Source organism: Calidris pugnax, unplaced genomic scaffold (genome assembly GCF_001431845.1).
Source record: "Calidris pugnax isolate Ruff unplaced genomic scaffold, ASM143184v1 scaffold34, whole genome shotgun sequence".
In the NCBI taxonomy this organism is placed as follows: domain Eukaryota; kingdom Metazoa; phylum Chordata; class Aves; order Charadriiformes; family Scolopacidae; genus Calidris; species Calidris pugnax.
This window is the reverse complement of record NW_015090771.1, coordinates 2,162,117-2,182,788: the sequence shown is the minus strand read 5'-3', so window position 1 is coordinate 2,182,788 and position 20,672 is coordinate 2,162,117. Positions and strand designations below refer to the sequence as shown.

At 43.9% G+C, this 20,672-nt stretch overlaps 1 protein-coding gene across 4 annotated transcripts in view; it reads left to right on the top strand.

The window, feature by feature from the left end:
- Positions 1–11,894, top strand: part of EMCN (endomucin) — a 94,194-nt gene extending 82,300 nt beyond the window's left edge. For all 4 annotated transcript variants that reach the window (XM_014941338.1, XM_014941330.1, XM_014941321.1 and 1 more), the window contains 2 exons: positions 8,672–8,734; positions 10,169–11,894. In XM_014941338.1, the coding sequence (XP_014796824.1) occupies positions 8,672–8,730 (59 nt within the window). In that variant the 3' untranslated portion in view covers positions 8,731–8,734; positions 10,169–11,894. The remainder of the gene's footprint in view (positions 1–8,671; positions 8,735–10,168) is intronic.
- Positions 11,895–20,672: the final 8,778 nt, after the last annotated feature.

Here is a 20,672-nt window from a genome sequence, read left to right as displayed (position 1 = left end):
AAGCATACCTATGACATGTATTCAATTTAAGCTTAATTATAAGTATACCTTTTTTTTTTTTAATTTTTACTTTTATTATTCCAAACAGAAGACGTTGAGATTGCATAATTGTTTCAAAAATGTGTAAAAACCGTATATACAAGCTAAATAAGGATATGACCTGCAAATTGCTCAAGCAGGCAACCTAGAAAAGCACTGTGTCAGTGTTGTGCATGGTATATCTTGATCAAATGTTATGGTGAGTTTAATCTTGCCTTATTTTATATTCTAAAAACTAAGCTGGCTGCACACAGCTGGTTGAAACAAATATATGTTTCCAGAGGGCTATTTATCCCATCTGTCTTGGACATGTATCTTGAACTGGAATGTCTAAAAACTAAGCTGGCTGCACACAGCTGGTTGAAACAAATATATGTTTCCAGAGGGCTATTTATCCCATCTGTCTTGGACATGTATCTTGAACTGGAATGAGCTAACCTATGGAGGTCCATTGACTACTGATGATTCCTATTTTAGGACTTCTATAATTAGCTCCTGACTAGAAATTAAAAAAAAAAAAAAAGACTCCTTTTTCAGAAGCATAGCTGAATTAAATTTGATCAAGGATATTATTTCAAACACCTGTAGTTATATTTATCCCATCTGTCTTGGACATGTATCTTGAACTGGAATGAGCTAACCTATGGAGGTCCATTGACTACTAATGATTCCTATTTTAGAACTTCTATAATTAGCTCCTAACCAGAAATTAAAAAAAAAAAAAAAAAGATTCCTTTTTCAGAAGCATAGCTGAATTAGATTTGAGGAAGGATATTATTTCAAACACCTGTAGTTCATGTGAAAGAATACAGGAAAAGAACAGTCTTCAATTAAGCCTCGCCTAAAGTTATGGTTTTCAATTGAGCAATATCAGCAGCAACATTAGGTAAAACTGAGCTTTAATATTCTCATTTTTCAAAACTCAGAAAGATGGAGTTGCTGATGGCTCTAAGGCACTACAGGTTGAGAATTGATATAAAGTTAAAAACCAAACCGACAAAACTGAACGCTTTGAATTTTTCATGCACATTTGCCAGGGAACTGGGACACCTGATGCAAGATGAGTGCCTGTGTGTCCTTCTGTGAAAACTCAACTTGGATAAAAATGCTTACGATACTGAATAGTCCCAAAAGTTTTACACTTATGTGTAAATACAAGATTTGCTAGAACCATTCCGTGTTGAGTATACAGGTAAATTTAGGGTGGCTCTTCCTAGGGATAGTGAATGGTCTTCTGCAATACAGAATGGCTCTAGAAAATCTACCTGCAAAAATATTTCTTATTTGGGGTTCGATATAGCCCACAGAACTGCATGTTTGGCTTATCAGTGGTAGATATGTTTCCCAAAAATGTAAGATGGTGGGTTTTACTTGATGACAAAGAGATCAATACAATCACCCATGATGTTAATGATAAAGTATTGCCTATCTTGAAAACATATCTAACTTCTGCTGTAAGGCTTCACGCGTATTTCACTGAAAAGCAGGGAAGATATTGATCACCTTTTAGGACTTGTGATAAATGTCGAGCAATGGAAATTCCTCAGTAAGAGAAAGGTTGAGGAATAAAAATTGGGGTAAGGTTACTCCATACAAATGAATGGTAAGAATATTGATACCTGAGTAATGACTTGTCAGTTTTCTTTTATGGCCCTTGCCTGGAGTACCCATTATAGAGCAGGTAAAATATATGAGGGGCCTTTTTAGTAGCAGCACACCAGTTCAATGTTCAATCTAAAGGCTCTTAGGAATGTGGCAGTTGACATAATATTTCAGAGTTGTTAGGTATAATCCTGGCACCTAAGCATAAGCTGATTCAGCAGGTCATGTTTTTGAACCAGCGTGTGCTCTTCTAAGGTGATAGGGTAGGATATGACTTACTCAGCTTCTAGGGGTATTGTCTGTTCTGCGTTGAATTTTCTGGAAGGACATTAAATATGTCAAAGCTGATGTGGCTCAGATTTTGGTGAGGCACCTAGAATGCAAGGGGGCTGGAGAGTGGTCCATGGTCCATTGTCTGCATTAGGGCTTCCCAAGACACCCACTGTAGACACAAATGAAAATTCAAGTGTTGCTACTAAACAAAGCTGAGAAAATGTACCAGGCAAACGTGGATATTTGAGGAGACACCTGACCTGTCAAATATGAAACACCTTTAACTTATTGTAGCCACATTGGAAAAAGGGATCAGTCAATCTCCAGAGGCACGCTCAGGTGGCAGTTCAGTACAAAATAGTATAAACCAAGGATGTAGAACAGCCAACATTCCCCATATGCTTCACTTCTCTTCCAAAAGCTGCTGCTGGTTAACAGTAATCTTAGAGCTGTTATCTGCTTCTTCAACTGGTTGTACCTCCTGCCTGTAGATTCTCACAACATTTCTTGGTTGTGTCCACTTACCTTGAAGATATGTGGGATTTCATGGCATAGATTAATTGGACCCCATAACTTCAGTCACTTTTGAGATGAAGCTAGCTTGTTCCTGCAGCATTCCTTTGGACTTCCTGAATTTCCAAAGCCACCCCTGCAAAGGCTTTGAGGAATCCTAGCCTTCAATGTCAGAGGCTGATGACTGTACTGTACATAGTGACTGAGCACCGAAATCATCACAGAACAAAGAAAAAACTCTTGTTCTCGTTCAGCACAAAAACTTGCCTTGGTCCTTGGAATACACATGAAGTTCAGCACCCAACAAGACAGTCCACAGCGGTGCTAGGGTTTGGACCTGGAAAATCCTGTGGTCTTCTGAAATTATGTGGTTGAATGACAATATCTTCATCACAGCTTTCCATGAATCTCCAAATGCTGAGACTGTTTAATTATTCTACCTGTGGCTGTGGTAGAGTGGGACACATCTGGAGCTGTGGTAGAGAATTTTTCCTCCTTGGCTTCTATTATGCAGAGCACATGGGAGCATGGACTGTGGCATTCAAGCAGGTAAGAAATCTTTGGGTTTTACCTCATTAGGGGCCAAACCCAGGGAACCTGCCAGGGGGCATCTCAACAGGTGTTGGTAGTTTCATCTCTCTCTCATTTTGTCTAGGATCCAGCTGGATGTCTTTAGGAGCAGGTGAAGCAGCCAGGTCTCTAGGTGAGGCACTCTGCCACTGAAAATTCCCTTCCCTCCTCCTCTCACTCGCAAGATAAGCAATGCAGGTCAGCAGAGAGCAGTCTGCTGGCACGCTGCATGCTTAGAAGAGGTAAGAGTGGGTGTTCCTACTAATGTGAGGATATGATATTGGTTACTTCTTTTTTCTGTTACGAACTGCACTTTCAGTATCTCATTTTTCTCCCTGCAGGCAGAAAACCTAGAAGCTGCTTCATAGAAAAGGGTCTCCTCACAACAAAGAGAGAGATCAAGTACCTGCTTCCCTTTCCCTTTCTTTCCGATACTCTATTTTTTTTAACCTTGTATTGTATAATGACCTGAAGTTGTGTTTTCTTTCTTCATAGAAATTGAGGAATAAACTGTCTCAGCTTTTTGCAGCTCATGGTTGGATTCTGTTTGTGTTTACTCGCACCACAAAGATCTCACTGCGCTCACTTTCAGCTGAGACTTTTGGGCAAAACTGTAGTCAAAAATGTTAAATAGCATGTGCTTCTTTCTATATTTCTAATTCAGTTTGTGAGCTGTGCTTATTTGCAAGAGTCTTTAAAGCAGTTCTTCCAGGAGCTCTGTCCCACCCAGTGCTGTTCTCCAGCGTCTGTAATACACCCTTCTTTCTTTTAGTTCAGCATGGTAAAGATAGACTTTTATATTCCTATGTCTGCATGGATAGTTTTATACTTTTATAAAAAAATGGGTTTCTGCAATCATATTTTATGAAAAACTTGCTTTAGTTTTTTTCCTCCAAACTAGTTTTCCACTTACAAGCAATTTCTCAGAAGCAGATAGTACAGTGAAATAACAGCACTACTCATTTTTTCTTACAAATAATGTAATCTGAGGTTCAGTACAACCAATTTCTTATGTCAAAGAATATTTTTTTATATCCTTTTCCTTCCAACTTTCCTAAAAATGTCAAAGAGGGCTTTGCCCAGGTCAAAGACTTTCTGTACTCATAGACGTATGACCTGTTAACTCTCTTCTATATCATCATGTTCTGTAGTATATAGTATATGTGTATTGTGAGCAATATATTCAGATTCTGATTCAAATGGGGAGGGGGGAGAAAGTTACAGTGAGATGAATACAATAGCCTTCCACAAAGGTGAGACAAAGAAATGTTTGCTTCAGTGTTTCGGCTTTTATTTTATACAGCCTGTAATTTAAGCTGATTTTATGTACATTACTTATTCACATATGCTGGCATCAGGATGCAACATTAATATTTAGAAATGAGTATATTTGTGAGAGTGAAAAATCAAATCAAATACTGCACAAGTGAAATTTTAATTAGGAAGAATACTTTGTGTTTTCATTGAAGTACTATTACTTTCCTGGTTAAACATTGAACTTTGCAGAGTCCTCAGTACCTGTGTACTCAGTCTACTTCCCATGCACTGAGAACAAATATGTTGAAGGATCAGGAGTTATGAATACAAAATCTTCCTTTTACATCTTCCTTATCCTCATCCTTTTAAAGCATGTCTGTGTTTTAGAGAAAGACGTGTGCGGTGTGTATTGGATGGGGCCCGGTGCCCACGCTGCCAATTTACTTGAGTGAATCAGTTACTGGGGCTCCAGAAGAAGGGTTTGAGGGGTGCCACATGGGAGGTTGCACATCTGAAAGACTTGTTCTGCATTACAGTAGTGGCTGGAGCACCTTCTCTTTTAATATTGAAGCTAAGAAGCCAGCTGTACCTGCTCAGATCCTGGATCTGCGTAGCCCCAAATCCTGTCACTGACGGCGGCCAGCATGAGGTGTGATGGGAAGGATAACAAATAGGGAAGGAGTTCAGTAATGCATCCTCCACTGTAGCCTTCCAGCAGCCTGTGGCTTGGAGATGCCCTGAATCAGATGTTGTATCTTTGGTGCTTCATAGTCCTCGGTGGCTTTTACTTCCATGAATTTATCTTAGCTCCTGTGGCCTCCGCAGCCTCCTGCGGCGATAAGTTAAGACAGTTTAACTACAGATCTGTCTGCATTATATGACAGTGATGTTTAGAGACTTCGTAGTGCCTGTGTCTTTGTGTTTACAATCCAATTTCAAACAGAAAAATCAACAAACGGGTGCAACTTCAGAGGATGAGAGGGAGAATGAAAGGTTTAATGGAAGGGTTTGCTTGTCAGCTAAAACTTCCGTGTCAGTATCAATCTGATTTCATTTTCCAAATATTCTGCCCTAAGGCCTCTTTCTCAAACTGTGCATCATTTCTTTCAGTTTTTGTAGAAGCACGTGATATATATGAGGTTGGCTTCTCGCTGCCCTCTGCCAATCTATATGAGCCCACAACTCCTCCTCCATCAGGAGAGGTGTCACAAGGCAGGACTGCAGGTAAAGGGGGTGACGTTGCGCTTGCAGCGGTGCAGTTGACTTTCTTCCCGTTCCCTTCATCTCCACTTTCTGCAGTTCACTCATTTACTCATCAAAGTAGACAAATGTGCGATGAACTTTCAACCCATTATCAGAAAGGACCTACCAAATGGGATCAACTGACACTAGCTTACCTATGTGCAAGATGCTGTATAACTATATTGTGAGATGCAGATGGTTCGAGTCTCTTTTGATGCCCTCCATCTCTTAGTGTGCAACACTGGTGTTTAAGTGTGTCACGCTCCCCTAAATGGAAAACCCAGAATCAACAAAAGTCAATTTTTCACTGATGTTGTCCAGCAGTTTTGCTCTTGTTGGCATTAACTATACCCCTTCTCTCTCGACAGCAGCCTTCAAACCATGCAGGTAGTCCATCTAGACTGGTTGAGCACTGCCACTGCACTGCATATTTTCTCCATTGGCAAAGAGTTTGGTGTGAAATAATTCCTGCAATCAATTAAAATATTATCTGTTCTAACATAATACTCAACACAAGTATTTGTTTTTCATTTTCCTTATGGGAAGCAAGGTCTTGTTTTAGTGGGTGGTGGTTGGGGGGCAAGTTTGGGGGTTTTTTTGCAGTCTTGGAATTTATTTCTGTCAGTTAAGGCTATTTTGAGATCAATACAACTGTCTTGCCACTTGCACCTAACCTGAATGTTCTTCTTAATTTGCTCCTTGTGTTGCACCTGGATATTTAGCACAACATCAAACTCCAAAATTGTTCTTAGACATCTGTCTGTGCAGTCTTAAGGTGTACTACAGCCCTCTATCCAAAACTCTGTGTTACCCTTGTTCCTCTTGTCAGAGACCATCTGTGTGACCATTTCTTCTCCAGCGTATAATCATTCTTTCTTCATCACTAAATTGCTAGGTGGCATGAACACTTAGAGAACCTGTAATGCAAATATCTTCAGACACATTTGCAACCATGGACTGCCAATAACATGGTTTTGTTTCAGAATTCGGATGGCAAAGCAACGCAGAGCCACTTCCCTGCACGCATCAAACACCTGTTGGATAATCATGGATTATTATAGGAGGATGTTGACCCCAGCAATAGTTTGTTGTGCGTGGGTCGTGCGTGTAGCACCAGAAAATCTCTATAGGGCACGTGGGTGTCTGTCTTGGGGTCTGCTATAAGGCAACCTCACCCCTCCTGTCCCCACCACCACCGTGGGCAGGTGCTGCTCCAGCAGTCTGCCTCCTGCAGCCAGCGTTGCATCACCCCTTCCATGCTCTGATCCAAAGCCTGGTGTCACCAGTGGGACCTTATCCAGGGAGCCATGCTGGCTCTGGAGCCTCTCCTTAGACACATTATTATCCTGTGGTGCAAAGTATCAGCCTTCCATGTAAGTCTGCCTAATTCCTAGTGTAGGCAGAGCAATCAGCAGAGAGTGGAACTGATAACAAAGCATTGGTATTTATTACAACTATTGAATATTGTCTTCTCCCTGGTAATATATTTCTCAATTAATTTCTCCTACTCCTCCTTATTTTAAACAATCTCTGACAATTTCTCCCTTTCACGCCCTATTTAATCTTCTATTTCTGTATATTGAACAAGGAAAATAAAAACATGCAGAAGAAAGAAATAATGAAGGAAGAAATAAAAGCAAATTAAAAAAGAAATGGGAGTTCTTTAAAATCTCATTCCTTTATTAGTAAAATACTATACAATATTTGAACTGTTTCACTTTATTTTAGCTTTTCAATGCAAAATTTTTTCCAACAAAAACTTCTCACCTACCAAAAACGTATAAATCTTGTTGAAATGTTTCAAAATCTCATTCCTTTATTAGTAAAATACTATACAATATTTGAACTGTTTCACTTTATTTTAGCTTTTCAATGCAAAACTTTTTTCCAACAAAAAATTTTCACCTACCAGAAATGTATAAATCTTGTTGAAATGTTTCGGTTTTTTCTCCCAGAAGCTTGTGCTTTCCTTTTCTCTAAAAAATTATATTATGAATTATTGAAGTAGTTGCTGAAGGCCTTCTTAGCTGAAATTTAATATCATCAGAACTTCTGAAGCTCTAACTTACCAACGCTTTATAATGTTTTAAAAATAATGTTATCTAAAACTGAACACTTGGGAAGCGAGTGCCATCCCAGCACATTACTGTTGAACAGTTTTCAGTGTTTCTCATTGAACCCCATTAGATATCAAGTTCTCTACTTATCTCCGAAAGGCCCCTTTTTGCTGCCAAGAAAAGCTGTCTGAAAACCATTGATGAATCTTTTCTCTTTTCTTCAGGAGTGCAACTATTTAATTTGACTGCTAATTATTTAAATGCCTAATCAGTGAATTTGTTATAAAGCTAATTTGTATTACAATTTCCAACCCTAGGCTATAGATCATATGCAAGCTTCTGAATAGATATTCACTTTTGCTGGAATGTAGCACATCTCTTCACTTTCTTGCTTCCCGTGTATGTTTTGGGCATCAAATTGTCTCCTGCAGGTGAGCAGAGAGGCAGAAGGCAGATTCCTGGAGGCATTTGGGTTTTCCCACCCTCGTGCCTGTTTCCGTGGGTCTGTGTCCCGTCTGGGGATGCCATCCCCTGTCCATCTCCATGTATGAATCTCTGAGACAAAGAAATCCCAGTGCCATACTTGGGATGCACATTTGGAAACAGGACAACGGGAAACACGTCCTCATCTGGAGGCTTATTTGTCTGCCTGTAATTGCTGTCAGTGGCTCCGCTTCTCCAGGGAAAGAGGAGTGAGAACTGTCTGTAATCCCTGACTGAAGTTGTTAAATGTTCGTTTTCCTGCTCTGGAGGAACTGAGCTGCTGTCAGCGATATCAGCAAAAATTAATTTTATAGTTGTATCTTCTTTTTTATAATTTAATGTTCTAATCATAGTTAAAAATTAATTAAAGTCTTATGCCTTCTCTAACCCCTTGAGAGCTGCTTTAGAAATACTTTGTGGTAGTAAGCCACCATTGGAGAGCAAATCATAGGGGAAATAGGCTATAAAACACAGAGAGGGTAGTAAAAATCTATTGTGTGGACAGTTTTTGCTGGTTAACTCTGACGAGGAGACTGGGTAGTTTGTCTGGTGGTCGGTGATGTGTTCCCGATAGACTCATTTGTTCTTTTGTCTTTGCATGTTTAACTGATGCAAATATATTTTCTGTTTCTTAGGAGAGCACTCGTCTCAGGGGAAGACTAAAACTCGGCAACTCTTCACACCTCAGCAATAAATATGTAAGTTTATTGCTTTTAACTTACACCCTGTAACATTAGTGATTGTTAGTCTTGGTAACGCTTGTCCGTCTCAGTGTTGTGCCATCAACTAAACAAAAGGGTTAAAAATGCAAAACAGGAAGAGCAATGACTTCGGTTGGCAGCAGTGGTTTCTAAAACTCGGCAACTCTTCACACCTCAGCAATAAATATGTAAGTTTATTGCTTTTAACTTACACCCTGTAACATTAGTGATTGTTAGTCTTGGTAACGCTTGTCCGTCTCAGTGTTGTGCCATCAACTAAACAAAAGGGTTAAAAATGCAAAACAGGAAGAGCAATGACTTCGGTTGGCAGCAGCCTCGAGGAGCAGTGGTTTAAACAAAGCTCAGCTTGGGCACACTGTCACAGAGTCCCAGGCAAGCCAAGGGCCTGGTTTGCCACCTTGAAGCTACCACCTCATAGAGGTAGACCTTTATAGGCATATCATTTGGTTTTAACTGTTTGGCATTTCCTGGTTGTAGTTCCCTCAGTGAGTTTTCTTTCTGTTTGTGTGAGAAGTAAGATATTTTTAAGGGCAGTTACCTATAAAATTGAACTTGGTGCCCAGAAATTTTCTGCTCCTTCGGTTTTATGAAAAATCTGTCCGTTCCCATCATGCAAAAGCAAGCGCTTTCATTGAGGTGGTTTATTATGGCTTGAAATCCTTGGCTGCTAACGAGCAAAACTGGTAGGTATTAGATAGTATTTTGACGTGTGCAAGGGCAGAGACAGTCAGAGCACCTCTGAAACCCACGGTCTGTGATGTGGGCACTGCATTTTCCTTCACATCTCCACTTCCTGTGGAGCTGCTTCTCTCATTTGTGGGGAAATGGGGTCCTTTGCTGAGGGTGGGAGAAGAAAGTGGCTACAGGAAAAGGGCAGGCTGTGGGAAGGGCCCTCTGTGACCAGGGTAGTGCGGGGAGATAGAGGAGAAGGACGGCCTGAGGAACTAGGTGTCACAGCACATGTGAGATGGACCGAACAGAAGTGGCTATGTCAGGCCCAGATGAAGCCCAGCCTTCTGCCAGCGTTGCAAGATGAAGTCCCTCTAGAACAGGTCCCATTGCCCTCCACTGAGAGGTTGACCAGAAATGTGGAGAGATCCTTTTGCAAAATGTCTTTGATGGTTTTGGCCCGTTCTCATAGCTTTCGTGATGAGCTTTCCTGATGCCAACAGTAAGGATAAAATAACCTTCTTTGTCCCTTAAATTAGAGCAGCAGAATGCAATTTTGCCTACATTATGAAACCCCAGAGGTGGTTCTGTTTGTGAAGTGCAGGACAATGTCCTGGACAATGGGTTTACTCCTTATTACCTGTTCCATAATGGATTTACTCTGCATTATCCATCTCAGCTTACTCTTATGTTCCTGAACATACCTGGAATAATAATCTTGAGATACTTTTGTCATTTCAGGTGTAAAGCAGCCGGTTTTGTCACAATATGCAAGAACATCCCACCAAAGTTGCAGTTCCACAGGAAATGTGGAGCAGCTGAAGCTCTTTACCAGGCAGGACACTTGTGTTAATGACCAGCTCTTGACTTCTAAACCTCAAGTGTCTCCTGTCCCTTCTGGAATGACACTTAATTTTTTGATGATGGCTTAATAACTGGTATATCGTGTGTATTTATTATTTTCACATATAGTAAAAGCAGGAAAATTTTCAAGAAGGTTGAAGAGAATGTAAAAATCAGGTGAAGTTTGCATAGTAGTTACTAAAAAAAGGTTTTCTGCACATACAGGAAGGAATATGTTAGCATACTTCATTGAACTTGCGGTAGATAGGGTTCTTTTAATTGTATGTAGCAAACTACAAACAGGGCCTGACCCTTGAAGCAGTACTGGGCAAATTGCCACCACGAAAATGAATTCAGTGATTTCCCTGAGACTCCTCACTGTCGCACACACGTGGCTTGTCATAAATGTTTACAGGATGGGGTGCCTCGGTGAAACGCTTGAGTGTGTGCTTCTTTCTGTGAAGGGGGGGAATACACCTTGCACTGAGGCTCTTTGAAGTTCTGTAAATTACTGAATATGATCTTTGTAATGTAGCAGGCAACATGGTTGATCTTCACCTGTTCCTTGGCTAATTGCATTCCGTGTGCTATAAATATGTCTCCTACGTAGCCTGGGGCGCACAGAGGGAATCAGCAAGATAAGCAATTTTATGGATGAACCTTCTTCCCTCCGTTCTGAGGAATGCATGGGATTCCTGTGGGCTACTGAATAACTCTGGAAGTTTAAAGAGTGTTTCAAGTGCTAATTACAGACTCTCTTAATTTGTACAGGGCTGCCAATTCAAAAATATCAAGTAGTGCTTCTACCTGCATGTATCCTACTTTTCTAGAACTATAAATGTTTGAGAATTATATTACTGTCAGCATCTGCTCAGTCTCAATCCATTGACTCTGGTAGAGTGCCAAGAACCTCCATTGTTTTATTGGTGAATGGAAAGAAGAAAACTGGTGGTGTAAGTGCAGGACTAAGAGCCAGGACAATGATCTAAGTTTTGATGCCTATTGATACGATGCATTTGAGGAACTTCTCCCTCCAATTTCCTTCTCTGAAATAATAAAACTTACCTAGCAGTATGGCAAGAGATTGAGCAGATTTCTTCGTTCACATTTGTACACAAAGCTGAAAAGTGTTCATTCCCCTGTGCTTGACTGTTGTTCTTATTTCCACTTTGATGGGTCTAGTAATCCTCTGTCTTAGTGGCACCAAGAGAAACTTTTGATGAAGCTCTGTAAGGGATGAGGAACCAACAAGTGTCCTCCATGCTGCAGCTGAACTTCTGTGGTTCATTCAGGTATTTCTGGATCACTTGGGTTGCTCAGGAGCAGAGGAGTCTTGGTTGCCTACTTTGGAAAGGGCAGGCCATCTAAAATATGCTAATTGGCCTCTGCAACCATTGAGATTCCTGGTTGCTGACGTTTCCTATGAAAAAAGCAATCATTGTGGATTTTCGTGTTGATTTAAAAAAAAAAAAGTATTTTGTAGAATGTTGCATCGTATGGAAAGGACAGTAGAAAAAAAGCAGAGAAAGATTGTGAAATATATATATGTTTGTGCAAAATTTGTTCAGAAACTACCATTGTGTGTCAAAAAAAATTAACTGCCTATTAAAAGTTATTCTCTTTATGAAGTGGCTCTTATTTTTCTCTTTGCAGAAATGCAGTTCATTACCCATACCTAACACCACTATTGTTCATTACTTTGCATTCCTGCCGCACAGGGTGAGCTGAACTCTTTAGAGTGAGCCTAGAGACCAGACATTAGATATTCTGGGCATGGTGGTGGCAGGGGAGCATGAGACCTTGCAGAAGGTATGCTGGGGGTGGCAAGTGGAGTACAGAAAACCTCTTTGTTACAAGAGTTGATGGGGAGGGAGCAGGGCTTGCTGCAAATCTTGGTACTGGAAAAGTGAAAAACAGGGAAGAACCTGTGATCCTCTTAACCCCTGAGGCGACAGAGCTTGTAGTAAATGAAAATGTAAGACTTTCTTCCATCCTTGTGAAGGATCAGGAGGGAACTGATGTTAATATGAAGGAGAGAAGAAATATTTGCTTGAAGAATATCGGCAAGCACAGAAAGGATTTGGAAGAACATTTGGCGCTCTTTCTTCTGCAAAGCTAGCTGGAGATGCTGGAATTGGCTTTAATGGGAGGTAACAAAGTGACAAAGAGAACTCAGTTATTAGAGAAGAGAAGTTACATACAATGTCTCAGGCAGATGAAAAAGAAATGAAAAATCAATTCCAGTTGTCTTCCTGAACAGCTCTAGCGTAATATGTGTCTAAAGGATCCACTTGAGGTTTTCTAGTCACCAGCATGGCCAAAAGAAACAACAGCCAAAAGCAGAAGTTGGTCCTCCACGTGCAAGGTTTGTCTATTCAAGGATACCTAGAAAAGTGGATCTACACTTGTAAAATACTTTCCACTAAAGTTTGACTAAATCTTCTGTGGACAGTCCCACCTAAATTGAGTCTTCTTCCATTTCTGTGTTGTAATTTGCACCAGGAGTAGTGTCTTCAAGGACAGAAATGTTTCCCTGAGCCCTCCCCAAGGTCCTAACCCTGTTCATTTAAAAGACTTGCAATATTTTGGGAGCGACCAACTGCAGGACACTGGGATTCCGGATCCAGTCCCAAACAAGAGAGGTGGGCACTAAAGAAAACAAACAACAAAAAGCTGCGGTACAGCGTACTGACCATTGGCTTTCTACTCTAAGATACTGTATCAAGCAGCTTATTTGACTCACATAAGAGAAAAAAAAAATACCAGAAAGGAAAATACTTTGATCATTATTTACAGGAAAAAAGTCCAGAAGTGAGAAAACAGCATGGAAAATAATTATTTCTAAAGCGTAGGGGCTGAAGGGGGAGGCATTAGGTGCTTTTAGAAATCCCACAAGCAGGTTATTAGCCTTCTAAGTATATCAAACATTTATTTTGGCCTGTTTGGCCGAGGGCCGCGTGTGAGCTGCTCGTGAACGGGTCAGTCTTTTCATTCAAAAGCACCCCGAGGTCTGGCTTTTCTGCTGTGCCCCTCGTTGGCAGTGCTGCTGTTTGCAGCCTGCCCTTCCATTTTTGGGTGAGGGCACTGGCTGTTGACTTGCTGTTGGATTTCTGCAAGGCCAGATCATGCTGTGGAGCATCCCCCAGCCCCACTGCTGTGCTCTGGCACCCCGGGCTCTTCCAGCACATTGCACTCTAGGGGCAAAGGGCTCTCCTCAGGAAGCTTTAAACATGCATCAGAAGACCTCTCTGGCACCATTAATTATGGCTCCTCAATTTCTTCAAATTAGGACTCTATATCTAATAAAATAAATGAGCTTAAAGATTACTCTATTGATTCCCAATTGAGGCAGCTTTTCAGTTTGTGGCCAAGGGCAATCTATAAAACAGAGGCTTTAATTAACCCCGGTGAATGCAGCTGATGTGAAACGCCAATACCATCAAAATATTCGGCACAGGCAGCTGGAGGATCTTCTCAGCTCCCTCCTTTCCACCCTGAATGCTACCCTGGGTGAAAAGCTGCAGCAGAGGCACTTCTCCACCGGGCTGCACTGGGGCCAGGGCCAGAAATCTCTCTGCTACCACCATCGCTGTTGCTGGAAGCACCAGCTATGCCTTTGGATGTGCCTGTCTGTTTCCTTTCATCGCCAGATCATGCTGTGGAGCATCCCCCAGCCGCACATCTGTGCTCCGGCACCTCGGGCTCTTCCAGCACATTGCACTCTAGGGGCAAAGGGCTCTCCTCAGGAAGCTTTAAACATGCATCAGAAGACCTCTCTGGCACCACTAATTATGGCTCCTCAATTTCTTCAAATTAGGACTCTATATCTAATAAAATAAATGAGCTTAAAGATTACTCTATTGATTCCCAATTGAGGCAGCTTTTCAGTTTGTGGCCAAGGGCAATCTATAAAACAGAGGCTTTAATTAACCCCGGTGAATGCAGCTGATGTGAAACGCCAATACCATCAAAATATTCGGCACAGGCAGCTGGAGGATCTTCTCAGCTCCCTCCTTTCCACCCTGAATGCTACCCTGGGTGAAAAGCTGCAGCAGAGGCACTTCTCCACCGGGCTGCACTGGGGCCAGGGCCAGAAATCTCTCTGCTACCACCATCGCTGTTGCTGGAAGCACCAGCTATGCCTTTGGATGTGCCTGTCTGTTTCCTTTCATCTTGAGGGTTGGACTAGATGACCTTTAAAGGTCCCTTCTGACCCAAACCATTCTATGATTCTGTGATCTTATCTGCCCATGGCTTTGTAGGCAGCCAGGAGAAAGACCTACTAGCAGCCTGCTGGTGGCCTGTAAGGGACACCAAGAAGGTCCTGCCGGGGCATGGGGACCCCACACCATGGTGGGCAGCTCTGGGGCTGTTCTTCAGGCAGCTACAGGTAACCCTTCGTCTTGTGGCTGTCACGTTGTCACTGCTGCGTTCTGTTTTACGTGTTCCCTGGAAGGATCTCCTGTAACTTAAGGTATCGAGCAGCTCCAAGTGCTGCACAGGGTTTATTATTTGAGATACATAATCTCAAATTATTATTTGAGATTAAAGCTACTGTGGTGCCTCAGCCCAGCAGCCCCAGCGTGGGGCACCTCAGGACACTCACAGGTGACAAAATTCGTTTCTTTCATCAACAGCAGATGATCCAGCCTTTTCATCCACCTCTTTTTGTCCCCATGGGCAGACCTTCCAGAGGAGAAAATAAAAGATGTGCTTTCTGCCCAACTTGTGCAAGCATGGGGGACCGTGTCGCATCCATCCCTCTCCCTCGGTTTCTGCCCCTGCCCCACCACTGCCCCTGTTCCCTGTGCCCTGGGGCAGCCTGAGACTGGCCCTTTCCTTCAAAAAGGGAATTTTTGAAGGGGATTTGAACCTGCAGCATCTTTGGGGGAAGCGAAAGGAGCAGCACCCAGGAGCTCTGGCTGGCCAAGGGGGAAAGGCAGCCTGCCTGTGGGAAACCCTGCCTCCCCACCTCCCACAGCAGGGCTCCTGCAGCCAAAATGCCAGCTTTTGGGGCCACATCGTAGCACTCAAGGGAATAGCACTAAGCAGTGCAACCACAGAACCATCACCCCCCAAAAAACCCCCCTAAATACAACTTGAGGGGGAAGACAGGGCTATGAGGGCAAGGAGCATTCTGCTGGTTTTCATCTTTGCTTTCCACGGTGTGTTAATTTTTTCCAGACGTGGTGCTTTCTGATAGAAAAGCAACTATGTGATTGTGCTCTCTATTATTATTAACAACTTTCAGCTTTCTTATTACATCAGTAGGACACTTCCCGGGTCAGGGCTGCTGTTCTCCTAATGAACGTGGCTCATTTGTCTCCTTCCCTCCCTCCCTCCCTCCCTCCCCACTCTGCTTCTTTGTCTGCCCGCTCTTTGGGTAGTAATTTGATGTGTTGAGCTCTCACCACCTCCGCTGCCCCCGGGGCTGAAGTTTCTGACGATGCTAAACAATTAAAATGCAATGCAATTACAGGCAGTACAGAAGAGGGGAGAATTCAGCCGTGCAGAACACTGCAGAGACGGCGTGGCTGTCAGCCTCCGACTCCAGCAGATAATTTGGTTTTTCTAAGAAGCAATAATTGAGCCTTTCGCGTGTGCCGCGGTTATGAACTAGTCAAAAGCCTGTTTGCTGAGCACCCGATGGATGGGATAGTCCCTGCAGCTTTTCGGGGGCTGCCGGCTTTACACGTCAAGCCTTTGGTAGCTCCTGTACTTGCAAGTTATTCTTTTGACAGCTTTTAGGCATACGAGCCCCTTGTCTGAATTTAGCTGGCAAAGCGAGGGAGGAAGGGTGAGGAAGAGCACGCCAGAAGAAATCCACGTAGTTGGGGGGGAGCCAGAGCTGAACTCTGCTGCTCACATCCACCCCGAGAACATCCCACAGGAGGGACAAAACCGCCTTTTGTGCCATCGGTGTGTGATTACTGAGGGCAACCCTGCCTCAGACCCGTTTGTCTCACGGGGTATTTCATGAACTCTGGTTAAAAACTGTTCACTGTGAATTTGGTTCCAAGCGTAACATTTAATTAGAATCACAGAATGGTTAGAGTTGGAAGGGACCTTAAAGATCATCTAGTTCCAACCCCTCCTGCCATGGGCAGGGACACCTCCCACCAGACCAGGTTGCTCAAAGCCCCATCCAGCCTGGCCTTGAACCCCTCCAGGGATGGGGCATCCACAGCTTCTCTGGGCAACATGTTCCAGTGTCTCACCACCCTCACAGGAAGGAATTTCTTCCTAATATCTAGTCTAAATCTCCCCTCTTCCAATTTAAAACCCTTACCCCATGTCCTGTCACTCCACTGCCTGACAAAGAGTCCCTCCCCAGCTCTCCTGTAGCTCCCTTCAGGTACTGGAAGGCTGCTCTAAGGTCTCCCTGAAGACTTCTCTTCTCCAGGCTGAACAACCCCAGCTCTCTCAGCCTGTCTTCATAGCAGAGGTGCTCCAGCCCCACTGTACCACGGCAAGTTTTCATGCTTTTGTGCCATACTGCATTGGGCTGAGGAGAGAGCTGGCCCTGAAGCACGTATGTCCCCATCACCCCCATCAATTCCTTCAGGTGCTGCCACTTTGTGATCATCAGGGAAATTCAGCACCATGCCCTGCCCTTCCTCCCTCCCAGGTGGGTTTCTTATTGCTGGGGCTGCTTTATGTCCTCCCCCATGGCAGTAAGTGCTGCTGTTTGCAAAGGATGGAGGCTTTGAGGTGTCTTCTATCCCCCACGAACTTGGATGTGCTTGGTCCCCCCGTGGCAGCCCAGGGTTGGCTGCCAGTTTAGGAGCAGGAAGGCTGGGCTCTGGCAGGAGGAGTTTGCTGGGGGGTCTGCCCAGCATCTGGGTACATCTCGGTCCCTGCTACGTCGAACTGAGTAACTATGGCAGGTGAGGGGGGAAATTTGTTATTATCCTGTGCCCCTGTTTCTTCTCTTTCTGTGAGCTGCTGCATTTGGCTGCTCCCTCGGGTGGTCTGCTCTTGCCCTCTTCCAAAAACTCATGGTGTTACAAGGGGGAAGGCACCCGCATCTCTCTGGGCTGCACCCACTGCCCTTGCAGAGCCCTGAAAGCACATGTAATACCAATAAGGGTTATCTGTGATGGGCACCACCTGGCCCTCTCTGCACAGCCACCGGTAAGCTCTGTACCTAAAAAAAAAAACAAACCAGTTAAAAGCTCCATTTTAAACTCAACCTTAAAGTTTGGAGCCCAACTCTCTGCTTGCTGTGACCAGCCTGGAAACCTGCAGAAGACACAATCTGGAATGATGTTTGCTCCCTTCAGATAGTTTCTCAGAACTCATTGTTGGCTTGCAAACTTCTTTTAAAAAGCATTTTAGCAGTTTTTTTGCAACTTTGCCAGCCTGAAGCAGTAGGGTGTGCAGGAGCACGACACAGAGAAGGTGATGGGTTTCTCTCCCCCAGGTGGAAGGAACAGGAGGAGCAGGAGCTGGGCAGGTGGGAAGGGGTTCAATCTGCTGCTTCAAGCAGTGTCTTGGGAGCAAAGGTACGGGGTGGCTTTGGATGAATGAATAGTGCAAATACACTGTCTCCTTGGTCTGGGCTTTCAAAGTTTCAAAAAAAACAATTTTCCTCTTCCTACAGATCACCGACAGCTTGAGCTGCCCTGGGGACTGTCCCTTGGTGGTGTGGGCACCACACGCTGTTTGGAGGATGCAGGACCTTGCACTGAAGCCGCCTCTGTGCCCTTTGTAGGCTGGAAAGCACAGCCCTGACTTTCCCCAGGTGGTTTTGCCATCTCGACACAGCAGGAGCGGGTCAGGTAAGGTGATGCTTTGCCCACGCGCTCGGTTTGTGGAAAAAGGTGTGTATTTAGGCACCCATGCATCCTCTCATAGGATAGCATAAAATTAAAGCCCGTGGCCCTGTGTATTTCTTGAGCTACACCTGGTGATCTGATACTATCACAGCTCTCTCTGAGGGACAGAAGGGCAGATGCCGTCACAAAGACAGAGAGAGGTGTGATGTGGACAGAGGAGAGAAGGATCTTTGTTTTCTTCCACTTGCAAAAAAACTTGTCTGAAAAGCTGTAGCTTTCAGAGGCTTGCCACGGATTGCAGAAGGAAGGTGACTTCTAAATCCAGAAATACTTGATTAAAAATATTCCAGACCCGTTTTTTCCACTCCCCAGCCCCACCCCCCCTCATTAAATGAGGGCACCTAACCAGCTGGTTTACTGTGCCAGTTTTAGGAACACGATCATTAGGATTCAACTGCAATGCAAAGGCAAGGCACTAACTTTAGCTGAGCCTCAGTCATTAAGCACATATGGGGTGGTTTTTTTTCCCTTTCCATAGCTGGGTCTGACATATAGAATTAGTTATTTTGCCCATGTGTGTTGGAAGCAGCAGGAATTAATGTAGAGCATAAACAATATATCTGATGGAGCAAAATAGGGAAAAATTAATGGATATAACTATCGGAGCAAGCATTCTGGGTACTCGAGGTAGCATTCAGGGAAGAAGAAGAAGAAACCCAAACTATTATGGATAAAATAATTTCTAGCCCTTCAGAGATCCTTTTCAAATGGAGCACATTAATATTTAGTCTGTGTTTTCTAGTTGACAATGAGTAACGTCATCCTCATGTCACTGAGAGGAAAAAATGAGTGCAAAAACGCACCATGTTGACATGGTCTGTGGTGGGGATGGGGACAGCAGCTCGTCATGGCTCACGTAGGTCCTGTTCCTGCTTGGTTCTGTGGGTTTAATGCCCAGAAAAACACATTTAAGGCCTGAAGTCCTGCAAATGAAACAGAAATGAATGTGTACTGGGTTTGCGTGGCAAGGTTTTGGAAGTGGGGGAGCTACAGGGGTGGCTTCTATGAGAAGCTGCTGGAACCTTCCCCTGTGTCTGATAGAGCCAATGCCAGTGAGCTCCAAAACAGACCTAAGGCTGGCCAAGGCCAAGCCCATCAGTGACGGTGGTGGTAGCACCTCCAGGATAACACATTTAAGAAGGGGAAAATAAAAAAAAAAAAAAAGGGCAACTGCAGCTGGAGAAAGGAGTGAGGTTATGTGAGAGAAACAACTCTGCAGACACCAAGGTCGGTGAAGAAGGAGGGGAAAGAGGTGCTCCAGGCCCCAGAGCAGAGATTCCCCTGCAGCCCATGGTGAAGACCATGGTGAGACAGGCTGTCCCCCTGCAGCCCCTGGAGGTTAATGCTGGAGCAGATATCCACCTGCAGCCCGTGCAGGACCCACACCAGAGCCAGTATGAGATGAGACCAATGAAGCTCCTGTGCCATTTGCATTTAATTAATGGCCAAGGCCATTAATTAAAATCAGTCTATTTTTACTTAAGCTGACTTGCAGTTTCCAGCATGCCATAACAAAGTGCCAGAGAAACAGTGAGACCTTCTGGTGCCAATCCTCCCTTTCCTCCAAGAGAGCTGATACAAAGCGGTCTCTGACGGCCTCTGTGCACTTGTAATGAGAAAACACATCTCCTTCAGCACCAGGTAACGATGGCCCAAAACCCCTGACAAATGAGCCTACAGCATGTCAGGTCTGGAGTCTCAGTCATGTTAATTTTCTTAATTATGTATATTGTGTTAAGCAATACTCTGAAGCAACACAAAATACCAGATACACAACTAAGAATATTAACCTCAGTTATTTAATACAAATAAAAACCTTACTGGGACACAGGACAATCCTGGGCTGGTTAGGCTGGAGAATTTGGAATCACCTTCCCTCCTAAAAGCAGCAGGGGGCCCAAGATGTGCCATGGGGAGAGTGTGGGTCCCACGGAGCAGGAGTTTGCTGTGCAAGGACCCTGGTATTTTTTTATTTGCTATACGTATGCTGGTCGAACTGTTGTATTTTTGGTGTCAGGCAGGTTCTGGTGCAACACTTGGTGTTGAGGAGCATTGTCTTTGCTTTTGCAAATGAGGGGGGGGGGTGTTAGAAACAACAGAACCTTAAGCAAAGTCACCAAGGACTGGGATATATTCCTGTTGTTTATTGTAAGCTACTGTCCTTTAATGTTGAGCCGTGTCAGAAAAACTGGGATGGGCAGTGATGGTCTGGGTTAAAGGGATGCTTTGCTGACCTGCCCCTTTCTGCCTCCTTTTCTCCTCAAAATGAAGTTTTCACTGTCTGGGTCCTGCTGTGTTACCCGTTCCTCTGCCCAGCCTCCCAATGGCACCGTGTGTGGCAACCTCTGCTTTTACATGAGCAGGTCACAAAAACAGCCACCCTGTGTTCTCCAGCAGATGGTGGGGAGGTCATGGCACTGAACTGGTTTTATCATGGACCTACCTGGCTGCCAGCAGCGCTCAGGGGCGATGTGCAAGTCCTGGTGATGGTGGCAAGGCACGAGCCCAGGTGCTGGCCCTGAAGCCAGCACAGATCGTTGGAGAACCATAGGGGGCTGAGCTTT